This window comes from Melanotaenia boesemani, chromosome 19, assembly GCF_017639745.1.
Source record: "Melanotaenia boesemani isolate fMelBoe1 chromosome 19, fMelBoe1.pri, whole genome shotgun sequence".
Taxonomy (NCBI): Eukaryota; Metazoa; Chordata; class Actinopteri; order Atheriniformes; family Melanotaeniidae; genus Melanotaenia; species Melanotaenia boesemani.
In genome coordinates, this window is record NC_055700.1 from 6,215,038 (window position 1) to 6,229,098 (window position 14,061).

General features: G+C 41.0%; 1 protein-coding gene across 1 annotated transcript; it reads right to left on the reverse strand.

Moving 5' to 3' along the window:
- Nucleotides 1–8,568: 8,568 nt before the first annotated feature.
- LOC121630402 (scavenger receptor cysteine-rich type 1 protein M130-like) lies at nt 8,569–13,621 on the reverse strand. Its single transcript, XM_041970684.1, has 4 exons — nt 13,615–13,621; nt 9,163–9,468; nt 8,788–9,069; nt 8,569–8,610 (listed from the first exon to the last, which is right to left on the reverse strand). Exons 1-4 carry the CDS (start codon nt 13,619–13,621, stop codon nt 8,585–8,587), a joined length of 621 nt encoding a protein of 206 aa, XP_041826618.1. The 3' UTR covers nt 8,569–8,584.
- Between the last annotated feature and the right edge of the window lie 440 nt (nt 13,622–14,061).

Genomic DNA, 14,061 nt, shown 5'->3' on the forward strand with positions numbered 1-14,061 from the left:
TTTCTGTCCCCTCCAGTCAAGTCCCAGATTAAGTAGGTTCCATAATTCAAAGTAAATAAATAACAGTAAATAAATGATTCAGATTATCAAGAGGAACCTTATATCCATAAATCTCCCCTTGGGCGAGTAAATTTGTTCGGCACCACACAGCAACCAGACTATCATTCGACTTGCTATGATGCTGGACAGGACAGGTTATAAAAAAAAGAAAAAAACTTACACAGCTCCCTTCCTGAACAAGGCCCAGTTACCATCACAGTAGCAGATATTCAGCAAAGACTCTCAGGTATGAAGAACTGGTTAGCACCTGGCTCAGACATGATCCATGCCTTCTGGGTAAAGACACTAACTTTACTCCATGAGCGCCTAGCAGCACAAATAAACCAACTGTTGAGGGATGGGATCCACCTGAGGCATCGCCAGATATTTACTGGGGTACATGCCCCAGTATAAATGAGCTGTCCCAGTATAAATGCTATGATTAATTTTCGACAATAAATATTTATCATACATTAATATAGATAATTCAGACGGGAGAAAATATATATATTTCAACTCAAACGCGTAGCAAGAGCGTTAACTCCAAATAGAGGAAACATCTCAGGGGTACATTCTGTCTCTGCATGTCACCGTGCACGAGCAGCAGGTGAACCACACACACGTCACGCAGCTCTCCCTCGTGTCGGGTGAGCACAGCGCAGTTGAGGTCTCATAACGTGTCACAAAAAGTCAATTTGAGATTATTTTTATAAATGAAACCAATTGACCTCATACTAACTGAAACGGAAATTCTCATAAAGGACATAAAACAATTTTTTCATACTGTTCTGAAGTAAACAGAGGGAAATAACACATATTTTTTTGTTTTCATACAGGGTTCCAAATCTTTTGAATTGCTTCAAATTTTAATTCAGATTTTAATAATTTCTTAAGAGAAAAAAAAAATCCAATAGCTTCCAAACCAATTAAGTGACCCATTCACTTCAAACCAAAGCTGACCAGACAGATGAACCTGTACACTCAATCTATAAAACCTGTCTTAAAACTGACTTTTACTCACTGGTCTGGATTCTGTTCAATACATGGTACCATGAAAAAGCAACCCGTTCAGTCTCTGCCTCCTCTCTCCCTGAGCTGTACCTTACTTTTCTGAGCACTAGGCCTGTATTATTATATTCCATATCGTACCTGAGTCTCTTATTTTATTCACTTCTCAGTGATTTCAATTATCAATTTGAGCCACATATATCCTACAATACTCATCTGCTTAATTTCTTTTCTTGTTCACATGGAGGCTGACAGCCACAGGAGCGGGTGAAACGTCACCTGATTGATCATCATGATGAGCAAAACACACGTGTGGTATCAGCTGGCTGAGTAAACTGCTCTGAAATTCACAAATTTCAGCTGTTCTGTCTGCTCCCTGATCCCATTTGCTACACCTGAGTCCCCCCTGCTGCGACCTGAGTCCCCCCCCATGGCACATGTATGATGTAGTCCTGCTGCTATGCTTGTATGATGTGCATTTTACTTCTTTGGGTCTTCATGGTATGAATGTGCTGTTTCACACACACCTTCTCGGGGTTCTGGCTGTCCCACAGGTGTTGTGAGGGTTTGTGGTCACTGTTCTTGCCTATCTCTTCCTTTCAGGTAACTGGTGTGGTATTTCTTACTTAGCCAGCCTTATTCCTTATGCACGTGTGGCCGCTAATTTAACTATTGCTCTATTCCTGCAGGCCTCACGCTGGCCTCCATAAGAGGGAGAGGTCGGCTCCATGGTCTAAGTTTCTAGGTGGTATAATCACTCTTATGGTACTGGTCGTAATGCTTTTCACATAGATCAGTTGGCTATTGAACTTGAGAATCTCTTTGTATCAGTTTCATCTGGTTTTGAGTCTGACCCCTGAGCTTAAGGCTCTATGTGTCGTCCCTGGAGAATGGGATGCTCTGGATTCCTCCTGGCTGACCTGGGCTTTGTTTGGGGAATTGTCAATATGGAAACAAACTCTGATTCAGATCAAAGAGCCGCACTCAGTCCGCCAACAACTGCGAATCTCAGTCCGCCCCAAGTAAACCAAATACAGGAACTGGACTACAAAACAAAATGCATTGTTGGAGCAGTGCACGGCATTGTGGGTAAACAGAACCAAAACACAGCGTCTTTGGGACGATGGGCATCTCTCGACGAGAGGAATGTCTCACGGTCAGATGTAGAAGAACTCTGTAAAAGTTCTGATAGAAATATGATCAACCCGAGACGCTGGGATCTGATGCAGATCCATGTTTCACTGATAGAAACAGAAGTTGTCCTGCATTAACTAAAAGAGCAACCAGTTTTCTTCTTCGTTGGTGGTCTCGTCTTCTCCAGTAATTCTTGGCTTTGTCTCTGGTGAGGAGTGGAACGTCTTATTTAAAAGGTCCGATTCGTAAAAAAAAAAAAAAACTCTGAACAAAACTGAACAGAGTCCCCAATCGTACGAGTCTAGCGGACTATCCTGGTTTAAATGCAACCTAAATGTTTAGTTTCAACTATCTGGATGGAAAGAAAACTTGAGCCAGATGATCTCAGAGGTCTTGGTGGCTCATATGGTGTCAGCAGATCAGATCTATATTCTGAACCATTCAGAGCCTTGTACACCAGCAGAAACAATTTAAAATCAGTTATTTGTCTCATAGAATATAGAGATGTGAGAACTGGAGTGATATGATCCATTTTCTGGTCTTTGAGGATTGTAGAAGTAATTTTAATGCATATGGTAATCAGTCATATTCACTCATATAATAATCACACGTGTAATCATTGTTTTTATTCATATAATACATTTATTACCTTCAATTACATTTTCATAATGTGTATTTTCCTTTTACAGAACATTAAAGTTATTGTTTTTCTGTTGGGCTATTGTGCAGGCTAGTGTCAGGTCAGACTGGTGGGTGCACCTGCTAAATAGAGACAGTTGTTTAGAAATACCGACCTGTTTGTGTCTGTGAGACGGTAGGAGAGTTCTAGTCTCCCTTCTCCTTTTATCAGGTTGAATAAAACTTTTGATTTGATACAGCAAGTTAGAGTTCTCTGCCGACTTTTGGAGGACAACAGCTCTCAACTTGCAAGTAATGCCTGTATTTTATACTTCTCCTATAATAAACTTTTAAATACTTTTCCTCATTCCAGACTCTTGGTAATTTTTCTACAACAGGATACAAGCATGTTTAATTTTTACACTCAGATCTCCAAAGGAACCTCTACTGAAGCCATTAAAGGACAAAAATCTTAGTCTGATAAAATGTATTTATTCTACTGACTATCTGAGGTTCAAATATAAATTCTTACAAAAGCTAAGAATGTTGCTATCAGCAGCTAAAACCTGCATCAACTTTGCAGCAGCGCTAAGCTAAGGTTTCATTTACGGAAGGATGGAAGTTTCCATCCTTCCATTACTCTCAGCCCTGCAGAGTGAAATATTCTGGGTATTTTACCAACACAGCTAAGGCTAACAGAATGTAGCTCATGGAGAACCTGTGTAGCTCAGATGCTGATGAGCTGAAAGTTAGCTTGTGTGTAACGTGTTTCTTGATCTAAGGAATCCGTTTTTCATGTCGGTTGACTGTAGGCGTATTTTATGTCTTCACTGGGAAACAATGGGCTGGACGGGACAGCTAAATAGGAGAAAAAGTCCAGAGAAAAAGTCCAGCAGAAATGAAATCCTCGGCTGAGCTGACGGTTGGTTGAGTGTCGGCTGTAAAACTCATCAGGACATGAGATGAGCTGCTTAGAGGTTCTCCTCTGCTTCCTGAGCTCCAGTCGGCCCTCCTTCAGCTGCAGCCACACCGATGTTCTCCTGTCCGCTCCACTTCTGCCCCCTGCTGGCCTGGAGAAACATGACAGCACATCACTCATCTCTTCAGTTTCCAAGCTTACTGCTTCATTCTCAGCTACAGATGTGTTCAGTACCCGGCAGTAGAAACACAGGACGGTGATGAGCAGCAGCAGAGTCAGAGGCAGGACCACCACTTTGAGAAGAACTGTTGGATCTGCTGGACCTGATCAAACACATTCACAATCACACAATTACAATATTTCTATATCATGTCTGTAATATTTATGGATTAAACCGTTTCCTTTCTGTCTTGGTTTGGGGGTTCTGGGTTTTATTCTTGGGCAGAACCATGAGAACCAGTAACTCCAGAAACTAAAGAAGCTTGTTAAAATGTCCTGATCTCTGTGGAGATGAATTCAGAACCTCTGGAGCTGATTGTAGACAGAAAAATGTTTCCCAAACAAACTTTCGTCTCTCCTTCTGAAATGTTGATCAGCTTTGTCTCCATCAGCTGGTTTGGAGTGAATGAAGCAGTGTGTGTGTGTGAGCAGGTGACGCTGTAGGCGACGTTCCACATGGCTGGAATAACCAGAACTGTGGTCCAGAACCAGGACATGAGGAGAGAAGTCTGCAGGAGTTCTGATTGTTACTTCCTGTCAGACATGTTTGTTCTAAAGCCTCATTTCCACCAAACAGATGTGGGTCCAGAAGGGACAGTTAGGATGTGACCATAATCTCTTTGCGTTCTCACAGCCAACCGTAACCTTACCTGAGAGGGGGAGTATCAGCCAGATAGCGATAGATGCCTCAGCTATGTAAAAGCATGACACTATCACGGTGCCTTTCTTAAAGAAGAACAAAAACAGATTCAGAAACAAAGGAGGAGGATGGTGATCATCCAACAGTTGTGTTCTTTCTTCTTGGCGGTGCTTTGTAACGTTATTCGAAAGAGAGATTTAATAAATAAAAATAAAATCAGTTGCTCTAAACATGGAGTCTTTCCTGCTTTGTTTTTATGCCAGGTCACACAGGAAGTGTCAGACTTCACCCTTTCGGGTTGGGTTGGTTAGATTGGTACCCCAACAAAAGGGTCCCAACAAAGTTGGATGGGTCAGATATTAGGGTTCCCTTCCCAGTTGTTGCATGTGGAAACACCATAAAACGGGTCCTGACCCGCCGCCGTTGGTGGAAACGGGGCTTAAGGAATCAATAGACCACGGCTCATCTTTTCCTGCAGGTTTAATGTTAGCTTCATGTGAAATGTGCTGTTGATGCATCAGCCTGGAAACTTCCAAACCAGCGTTGTGTAACATGATGGACAAATGTGTTTTAGTTTGTCAAACTACCACCTGTTCTGAGTCCTCACCAAATAATATTGGTCCTAAACCTAACCAAAGACTGAGTTGGTGGTTGTTGGACATGTTTTTGTTAGAAATCAGAAGTTTCTCTCTTTAAATAATCTGACTTGATGTTAAAGGAGATTTTAACGTTGTGAGAGTGTTACACCCTGTAAAGAGGAATAAAGCAGAACAGACAGAAGTCCAGTGTTGTAATGCAGTTTTTCACAGGAACATTTTCAACAACACATCACATGAAAAGATTACACAATGAACTAAATTACAACTTAATGCTAGCTGCCAAGATCTCTGTGCAAACACAGACCTAAATGGGTACTGTACCCTCAGTACAGGTAAACTACATTACTACAGTAATGTTTACAAGCAAGCATATGCATGAAAATAGTCTGACAACTAACAGTTACTACAGCCAGACTGATGCCTTCCACCTTTAAAGCTATTAGCATTACTATTATAACAATACAGATAAATAGAACAGATCACAATGATTTATAAAACACTTCTTCTCTGAGTGCTGAACATTACACACAAACAGTACAGTCGTCTCTACTGCAGCGCTGCTTCCTCCCTTTGATGCAACTAGAAAGAAAACTATGGTGAGTAAAACTTAAACGAAGTCTAAAACATTTACTATAGACAGGCTTTACCTCAGCTTATTTCCTGAATCACAGAGAACATAAATACAGATTAAAAAATGCATCAATAAGTAAAGATTTTACTTGTAAAGGGAATAATGCAGAACAGATGTTACTGCTGTCACATCCAGTGCTGTGATGGACGAGCAGGAGCAACATGTTTCCCTCCACTAACTCAGGCATCATCCATTCAGACACCATCAACAGATAAAACTCCAAAACCACAAGCTTTGAGGAAAATACTCCATGAAAACTGATGTGCAATAAAAATGAACTAAATAACATTCACATACTGGCATTTTCAACATGTTATTGTTCTAATGCATCTTTTCATAGCTTTACAACTTCACGAGTAGTTCCAGAGTAGTTGATCATAGATCACTCTCTCAGTAATTCACAGTGCATTAACTCTAACAAGTTTCTTTTATAAAGGAATACATTATCTTTTTCCCTTTTAGCACTATTATGGATTGAAGGAAATTACTTTTTTACCAAATAGTATTACAGTATTATATTCTTTTGCTTTGTGTCTTAACATCAAGCATTTTCTAACCATTACAAGAGCAGATGATTGTCTGGAGGCTCCGATCAGAGGCTGATTTAAAGCCTGACTCAGCGATGCTGCAGATGAATGACTTTGCAGGTTAGACGTGTGCAGCAGCTGGTCTGGCTCATTCCTCACCCACACACCTGACTCATCACACACATCAAGGTCCACACAGGGACGAGTTTAAGTGGTTGTGCTACATTTCTGTTAGGGTTCTTGTCTGTCTCCCCTGTGTATATGAGTTCTCAGATTATCCTAGTGTGTGCGTCTGGCTCCCTCTGTCTGTCTTGTGCGTCATGTCTGTTTTCTACCTGGAGAAGTTCAGCAGCAGCAATCATCCCACCTGGGCAGATCATCACACCAGGAACTCTTCCACCAATCAACTACCACAGTATTTAAACACCGGACCTTTCTGCATTCCTCACCGGATCGTCCAGTTACCCGTCTGACTCCTGGTGTCGTGGATTCTGCCCGTCCTGTCTGCCTGCAACCTCCTGGACTGTTTTCCTCCGTTACAATCCACTTCCTCGTCTCTGGCTCCAACCAACCGCCTGTCCAACTCTGCCTGCTTGCTTTCCAGTCCAGTCAGCAGCGAACCTCTGAGGATCTCAGATTTAGAACATGGATCATCCTGTTAATTTTCTTGTCAACATTAAAAACCCTTTAATTGATCATCCTCTGTCTCCTGGTTGCTCAGTGTCTGCACTGTGGGTCCAGAAACCTTTGCCTGTCGGACTCACCGTAACACCTTCGTCTAAGCAGAAAGTGAATATGTCTGCAGACGCCACCTTTTCCCTCTGAATGAACAACCTGGACGCATCTTTCTTTACGGCCCGATGATGCATTCGGCCCAGAAACTTTTCACACCTCTGACTATCAGTGTTCACACTACTGCTGTTTTACATGCTGTGTTTCAGTAATGAATAAGGATTTTCTCATTCTCTTCTGAAGCTGACTGATTATTTGGTCAGTGTTTTTAGCTTTATTGAAGCACAGTGTGTAAAACAGCTGTCCATCTTTCCAGTCACAACCACTGCAGCAGCTCCAACTAAAAGAGCCGACCAATCACAGCCTCCGTTCACATTTACTGACGTCCTAACGTATGATGATGTCCAATCAGTAGTCTGGATGTAGCCTGGTCTTTATTCTGGGAAAGCGCGGGTTCTACTGGACCCTGATGACTCAACCATCAACTTTCAGAACCAAATCCAAAAGATGCTGATGTTCACTTTCACAGAGTAAAGTTCTTTGGATCTAATTAAACTTTCTCTCAAATGTAAGTCGCTTTGGATAAAAGCATCTGCTAAATGACTATAGAATAGAATAGAATAGAATAGAATAAAGCTGGTGTGAGTGTGACCCAGTTCACCAGAAACCACCGAGGTTCTGAGATACGAGAATGAAGCCAGAACCAGAACCAGAATCGAAACCAGATCTGTGCAAGAGCCCGAGTGTGGGCCTCCCTCTTCTCCTTCTGCTGCGTGGTTATTACTGGTGGTTTAATGCATCTGAGCATGCTCCAAGTCTTCCCAGGTTTCTATGCATTTCTGGCAGCGCCACCTACAGGCCTGGTGTTGATGCTACAGAGTTCTACCTGGAACTGTGTGGACACACTCCTTCCTGGAAAAGCTTTGTCTGCAGGAAAAATGTATTTTAACATGGAAATAATTGGTTCTGTGTGTGGATGTGGCCGAGTTCTCAGCTGGGAATAAGTGAGATGTTAATGTTAGATGCTGTGGCTCTACCAGACTGAGCAGAAATCCAGGTGTGAGTTTACTTTTTCTGCAGAGGGAAACCTCTGTGGATCACATGATGTCCATCAGGTTCACACCAAATAAAACAAATAATCAATAATTATGTGGTGATCATTTCTTAAACTGAATCAGTCCAGTTTTTTTTAAACTAAAGTCAGAACTTTGATTGGACTTTACTCTTATTTACAGGTTGGTTAATGAAAAGCTTTAAAATCTCCTGAAACTTCTTCTTGACCAACCTCTGATGATGTCAGAGGTGATGTTACTGACAGACTTACCTGAACAGGTGAGATCCAGGATGGAGGAACGGAGGAAATCCAGACTGAACACAGCCTGGTTCGATCCTCCACACAGATCTGTATGAGGTCTCTCTCCCCTTCTTATATCATGCAGCCAGGTTAATTAGTAAATGTAAACAAACTTTAAGTGTCTTATTCTGTGCTGTGAAATTGTGGATATCAATCAACATTTCTCAGCATCGCCACCTACAGTTGGGGACTGTAAACAGACAGCATTACGCTGCATAAAAATTATCTTTTAAATTAAAATACATGCAATTTTTCCTTAATATCTTGCCTGTGGAGAGGCCACTGAAAACAAGCCCACGATGCACTTTTGGGTTAGAACCCACCAGATGACAATTACATGAAAGCTATGTGTGCCATCTACACTTACCTGAACAGGCGAGATTCAAAATGGAGTCACCATGATCTGGTGTTGCACATTCCCTCAGAAGAGATCCAGACTGAATACAGTCAGACTCGATCGACCACACAGATCTGCGTGAGGCCTCCTTTCTCTTTCCCACAGAAACAGCAGAACCACAGTTCAGATGTTCACAGATAACAGCTGCAGTTTCCAGGGTCCATCTATAACCATCCACTGGTGTCCATTCTCCCAGTTTCATCTCCAGTCTACCTGCACAGCGACTGGCTCCTCCCACCAACCTGACAGGATCTGAACAGAGATCAGAGAGTCATCAGTAAAAGAACAAAGTGAGTTTGATGAGAAGAGAAATGAAGCAGATCAAAGCTGCAGCTCCTCTTCTACCTGAGCAGGTGAGTCCAGCAGCTCTGCCAGATGAGCAGGTGTTTCTATCAGAGTCTGAGCTTCTACAGTCCAGCAGAGCAGACTCATGACCTCCACATTGGAACTCTTTGGTCCACATGGGAGCCTCCCCTTCTCCATAGAGCGCCCCCTGGAGGACTGAAGGAGGCCCACAGCCGAGCTCCCTGCAGACCACCTCTGCATCCTGCTGGTCAAAGTCAGCTTCACACACTGAGGACCAGGTCTGGTCAGACTTCACCTCCAGTCTGCCTGAACACAGGCTGGATCCATTCAGCAGCCTGACAGATTCTGGACACACCACACACCATCACACACACAGTTATACCATGATGAGGAGGAACTACTTTTTATAAATGGATCATTTTACACATCAAGAAGAAGAACAGATGATGATTTTAGTTTCAGTTCTCCTTTTTTTCCTTTTCAAATGAACATTTTATTGTTTTTAAAAGAAAAACCAACAGAAAAATCAACAATATACACAACAGAATGGTGATCCCAGTAGCTAGTAATCCATAGTATACGCTGCACTCTGACATGAAAACAGAGGTTTAGATTGAAATCCTTCACTTTATCATGCAGCCAATAGGTCAGACATTGGAGGGCAGCCAGATTCCTGAGGTAGGACGACTATGATGAAGGTGCTGGTGAAGATGAGGCTCTCTGTTCTTTAACAAGTTTCAACCCAGCATAAGTGCAGTCTGAGTCCATCAAGAACTGGTGGGGACAGGTGATCTAGTGCAGCAGGGTCACCCAGAATGAACAGGTCAGGAATAAAGGTGATACAGCAACCTAACATTTTTCTACTGAGGTGTGTATGACCAACCAGATCTGATCAATTATAGAGCAGCTTCAGAACAAATGCACCATGGTGCCATTTTTACACACCACCTCCAGCACTCTGAGCTGTCCACCAGGCCGGCTTTGTTCAGTCTACATGGAGTCCAATAAGCTCTGACAGGAACATGGAAATAAATCAGTCTAGTTTATAGTTTCTTGACATTTATTTTCCATTTCTCCATATCTTACCCCAGTCTGCCACTGTGCTCAAGGAGTAGCTCAAGAAAGGTGATATCAGGTGGGGCCTTCATGACCAAACTAAAAGTGTTTTAGCAGATACCTCAACCTCTGGTACTTCCATAACTGGTTCTGTGGGAAAACTTATTCTTGCATTAGCACCTTAAAGGATTCAAAGTGTTGCCATGATACAGATCCCCTAATACTTTGATTCCCTTTTAAAACCAGAAATTGCAGAAAAATGTGATTAAATAAAAATATGAGCTATTTTTTCCTAGATTAATTAAACATGGGATATGATGGCTGTCACTGATTTCGTTCAAATTAGTTCTGCAGGATGGATTCATGTCATGGAGCATTCTTTTCAATTTCCTTAATAAATCTGGGCTCAGACTGAGATCTTGGCTGAATTCTGGCCATGTCATTGAGTTGGTCCGTTTCATGAAGAAAAGGCAAGGCAAGGCAAATTTATTTGTATAGCACATTTAATGTACAAGACAATTCAAAGTGCTTTACATAAAACATAAAAACATTACAGCAAGGTGCAGGGGAAGAAAAAAAAAGTGCATTAAAAAACAAAGTTTAAAAAAAGATAAAATCGATTACATAAAAACAGCTAGAAAAAGCTCAGATAAAGAAATAAAGTTAAGATTTCAGCATCAAAAAACCAAATGCAGATCTGGACTTCTAAATAAAAACTAGTGAAATGCAGCAGAGAACAGGTGGGTCTTCCACCTTGATTTAAATCAGCTGATTTGAGGCTTTCTGAGAGTTTGTTCCATGTGGAGCATAGAAGCTGAATGCAGCTTCTCCATGTCTGGTTTTGACTCTAGGGACTGATAAGAAACTGGAACCAGATGACCTGAGGGTTCTGGTAGGTTCATACTGGGTCAAGAGGTCACTGATGTATTTTGGTCCTAAACCATTCAGAGCTTTATAGACCAGCAGCAGAACTTTAAAATCTATTCTCTGATGAACAGGCAGCCAATGTAAATCTCAGAGCTGGACTGATGTGGTCCACTTTCTTGGTCTTAGTGAGGACTGGAGCAGCAGAGGTCTGAATAAGCTGCAGGTGTCTGACTGATTTTTTGGTAGAACCTGTAAAAACACTGTTATAATAATCAAGCCGACTAAAGATGAAAGCATGGACTAGTTTTTCCAAGTCTTGCTGAGACATCAGATCTTTTACCTTTGATATATTCTTAAGGTGATGGTAGGCTGATTTTGTAATTCCCTTAATGTGTTTTTCAAAGTTAAGGCCTGAGTCCATCAATACACCCAGATTTCTGGCCTGGTTGGTGGTTTTTAGTTGTATAGACTGAAGCTCTGTGGTGACCTTTAATCGTTTCTCTTTGGCTCCAAAAACCATCACCTCAGTTTAGTTTTTGTTTACCTGGAGAAAGTTCAGACACATCCAGTCATTAATCCCCTCAATGCATTCACCAAGAGCCTGTATGGGGCCTCAGTCTCCTGGTGACATTGTAATATATATCTGTGTGTCATCTGCATAGCTATGGTAACTAATGTTGTTCTTTATGACCTGTGTCAGTGGGAGCATGTAGATTTTAAACAGAAGAGGCCCCAGGATGGAACCTTAGGAAACTCCACATGTAATTGTTGTCTGCTGAGATGTAAAAATTACCTATTGACACAAAGTACTTTCTATTCTCGAAACAAGATTTAAACCAGAGTAAAGCAATGCCAGAGATGCCCACCCAGTTTTGCAGTCGTTTAAAGTCGTTAAAAGGTTCATTTCTCTTTGCTCTGTCTGATCATTCCTGTGTTTTCTTTGAGATGCTGTTATTGTCAACTAAAATGCCCAAACAGAGGTTATCGAGGAACTGTACATTGGTAAAAATCCCACTGAAATGTTTCTACCAGCTTTTTCTCCACCACCCTCTTCCCCTAGCCTTCAGCTGATAAGCTTGTGGATCATTTCAATGGTAAAATTACCACATTATTAATGTCATTGCTCCCACCAAGGTGGAAGTAATCACTGCCAAAAAGAAAGCTCCATGGAAAAATGCCACGCTGGTGAGAGCTGTGTGTGTGTGTTTCTGTTTTTGTAAAAGTTGTAGGAAATTTTCTGGTGTGTTCATGTACAGGTGTAACAGTTTGTTGTCTGGTGATGGTGTGGATTGAAGAGTCGTTTCCTTCTGTCTGTGATCTTTTTGTCTTCTTTCTTCTTTCCCTTTTGCTCTTTTTGCTATTTTCCATCTTTTTCTGTCCCCTCCGGTCAGGTCCCAAAAGAAGCCTTGAAGTGACGGCCCGAAGGTAATAAAATAAACTCATTCTGGAGAGGGTGGTTCGGGCAGTTTAATATAGAATGAGCTTTCCTCACCACATTTTTGTTAAAAATGGCCAAAAGGCCATCCTGCTGTGATTCAGAAACTTTACCAGCAGCTTTCACTAAACAATTTATAATTTAGATGAGATGCTAAGGATAATAAAAGAAGAAGAGATAGAAGAGAAATTGGATCAGCGATGGTGCTGGATTTGTTCTCCTTGCTTTCATCCACTCATGAAAAGAAAAAGACTCAAAGACAATTCAGCAGTGCAAGAGAACCGTCACTTTAAGCTCTCTTCATCTTTTTATCTCCCTCAGTCCTATTTGACTCACTGATTCCAGTTTTTTTTTGTACTCTAAACTTTCTCATTCCTCTTTTACTGAACATTTTCTCCTTTCAAAATGCTTTTTCAGTCACTGTAAGAAACAGTAAATTAAAACAACTGTGAGGCCCGAGGCAGGCTGAAGCTGCAGCCTACGTTAGGGCTAGGTGGATTGATCCAAATATCAATATTATCGATACCAAGGTGAGTATCATATCAATCGATACCAGCTTGATGAGACTGATATTTTTCTTACTGAAAGCTTTGGGGTCAAAAAGCCAAAGAATGTGAATGAGAACCAATCAATAGCAGGTTTGATTTTGTTTAGCTAATTTGCATTCTTGACTTTATTTTTCTCCCACAGTCGTGTGTGATAAGAGAATAACAGTTATTTTATTATTTTGTTCAGTGTGTTTGATTTGCATTTATCAGTAACTTAGTCCCTTATAAAATTATCCTTGTTGTTCCCAAACTCGCTATCCAGCTTCTGCACTCTGCTCATATAACAACATCTCGATATCTTTGCTTTCGCCTTGTGCAAACAGTTATTTGAAAGTAAAGCTATAATCACACGGAACATATCTTTACTCAACATGGTACAACTTTTCACACTACATATGTGACTGAGCAGGGTGAACTGAACCTTCTGAATGTCAGTCATTGCCAGCTTAGAAAACCTCACAGATAAAACAACATTTAAAAAAAAAACAAACAAAAAAAAACAAACAAAATTATGATGACAGGAAAGATCTACTTGACCTCACCCAGAGGTTTACACCTCATGTTCTAGGGGTTGAGAAACCTTACTGGACATTTCGTATTTGACTGGAACATTTGACTTTTAAACTATTCAACACATCCAATCAAAGGAACGAGGACAAAATTTCACTTTTACTTCACCAAGTTTATCTGGTAGCAACCATTTAAAGTATATATCAAAAGTTTAGCTTCAAAATTCAACCAAATCTTAGTTTACTCTTTCTTTGCTCCAACTCTCCAGCAAGTTTAGTTTTCATAATCTTGCTAACATCTCATCACATCACATCACAGTGCCAAGAGCAGAAAATATAATTGCTTTGAAATTTCTTGTATGTGTGTTTATCATGGCTAACTTGCATATTTTGCATTTGTTTGATGGATCACTTGCACATCTTGTGCATATAATTTAATTAATGCTTCATGTTTGCAAGTTGCAATATGTGAGTAACCAGTAAGGGCAGTGCACGGATCCATTTTATTAGATGTAAGGTCATA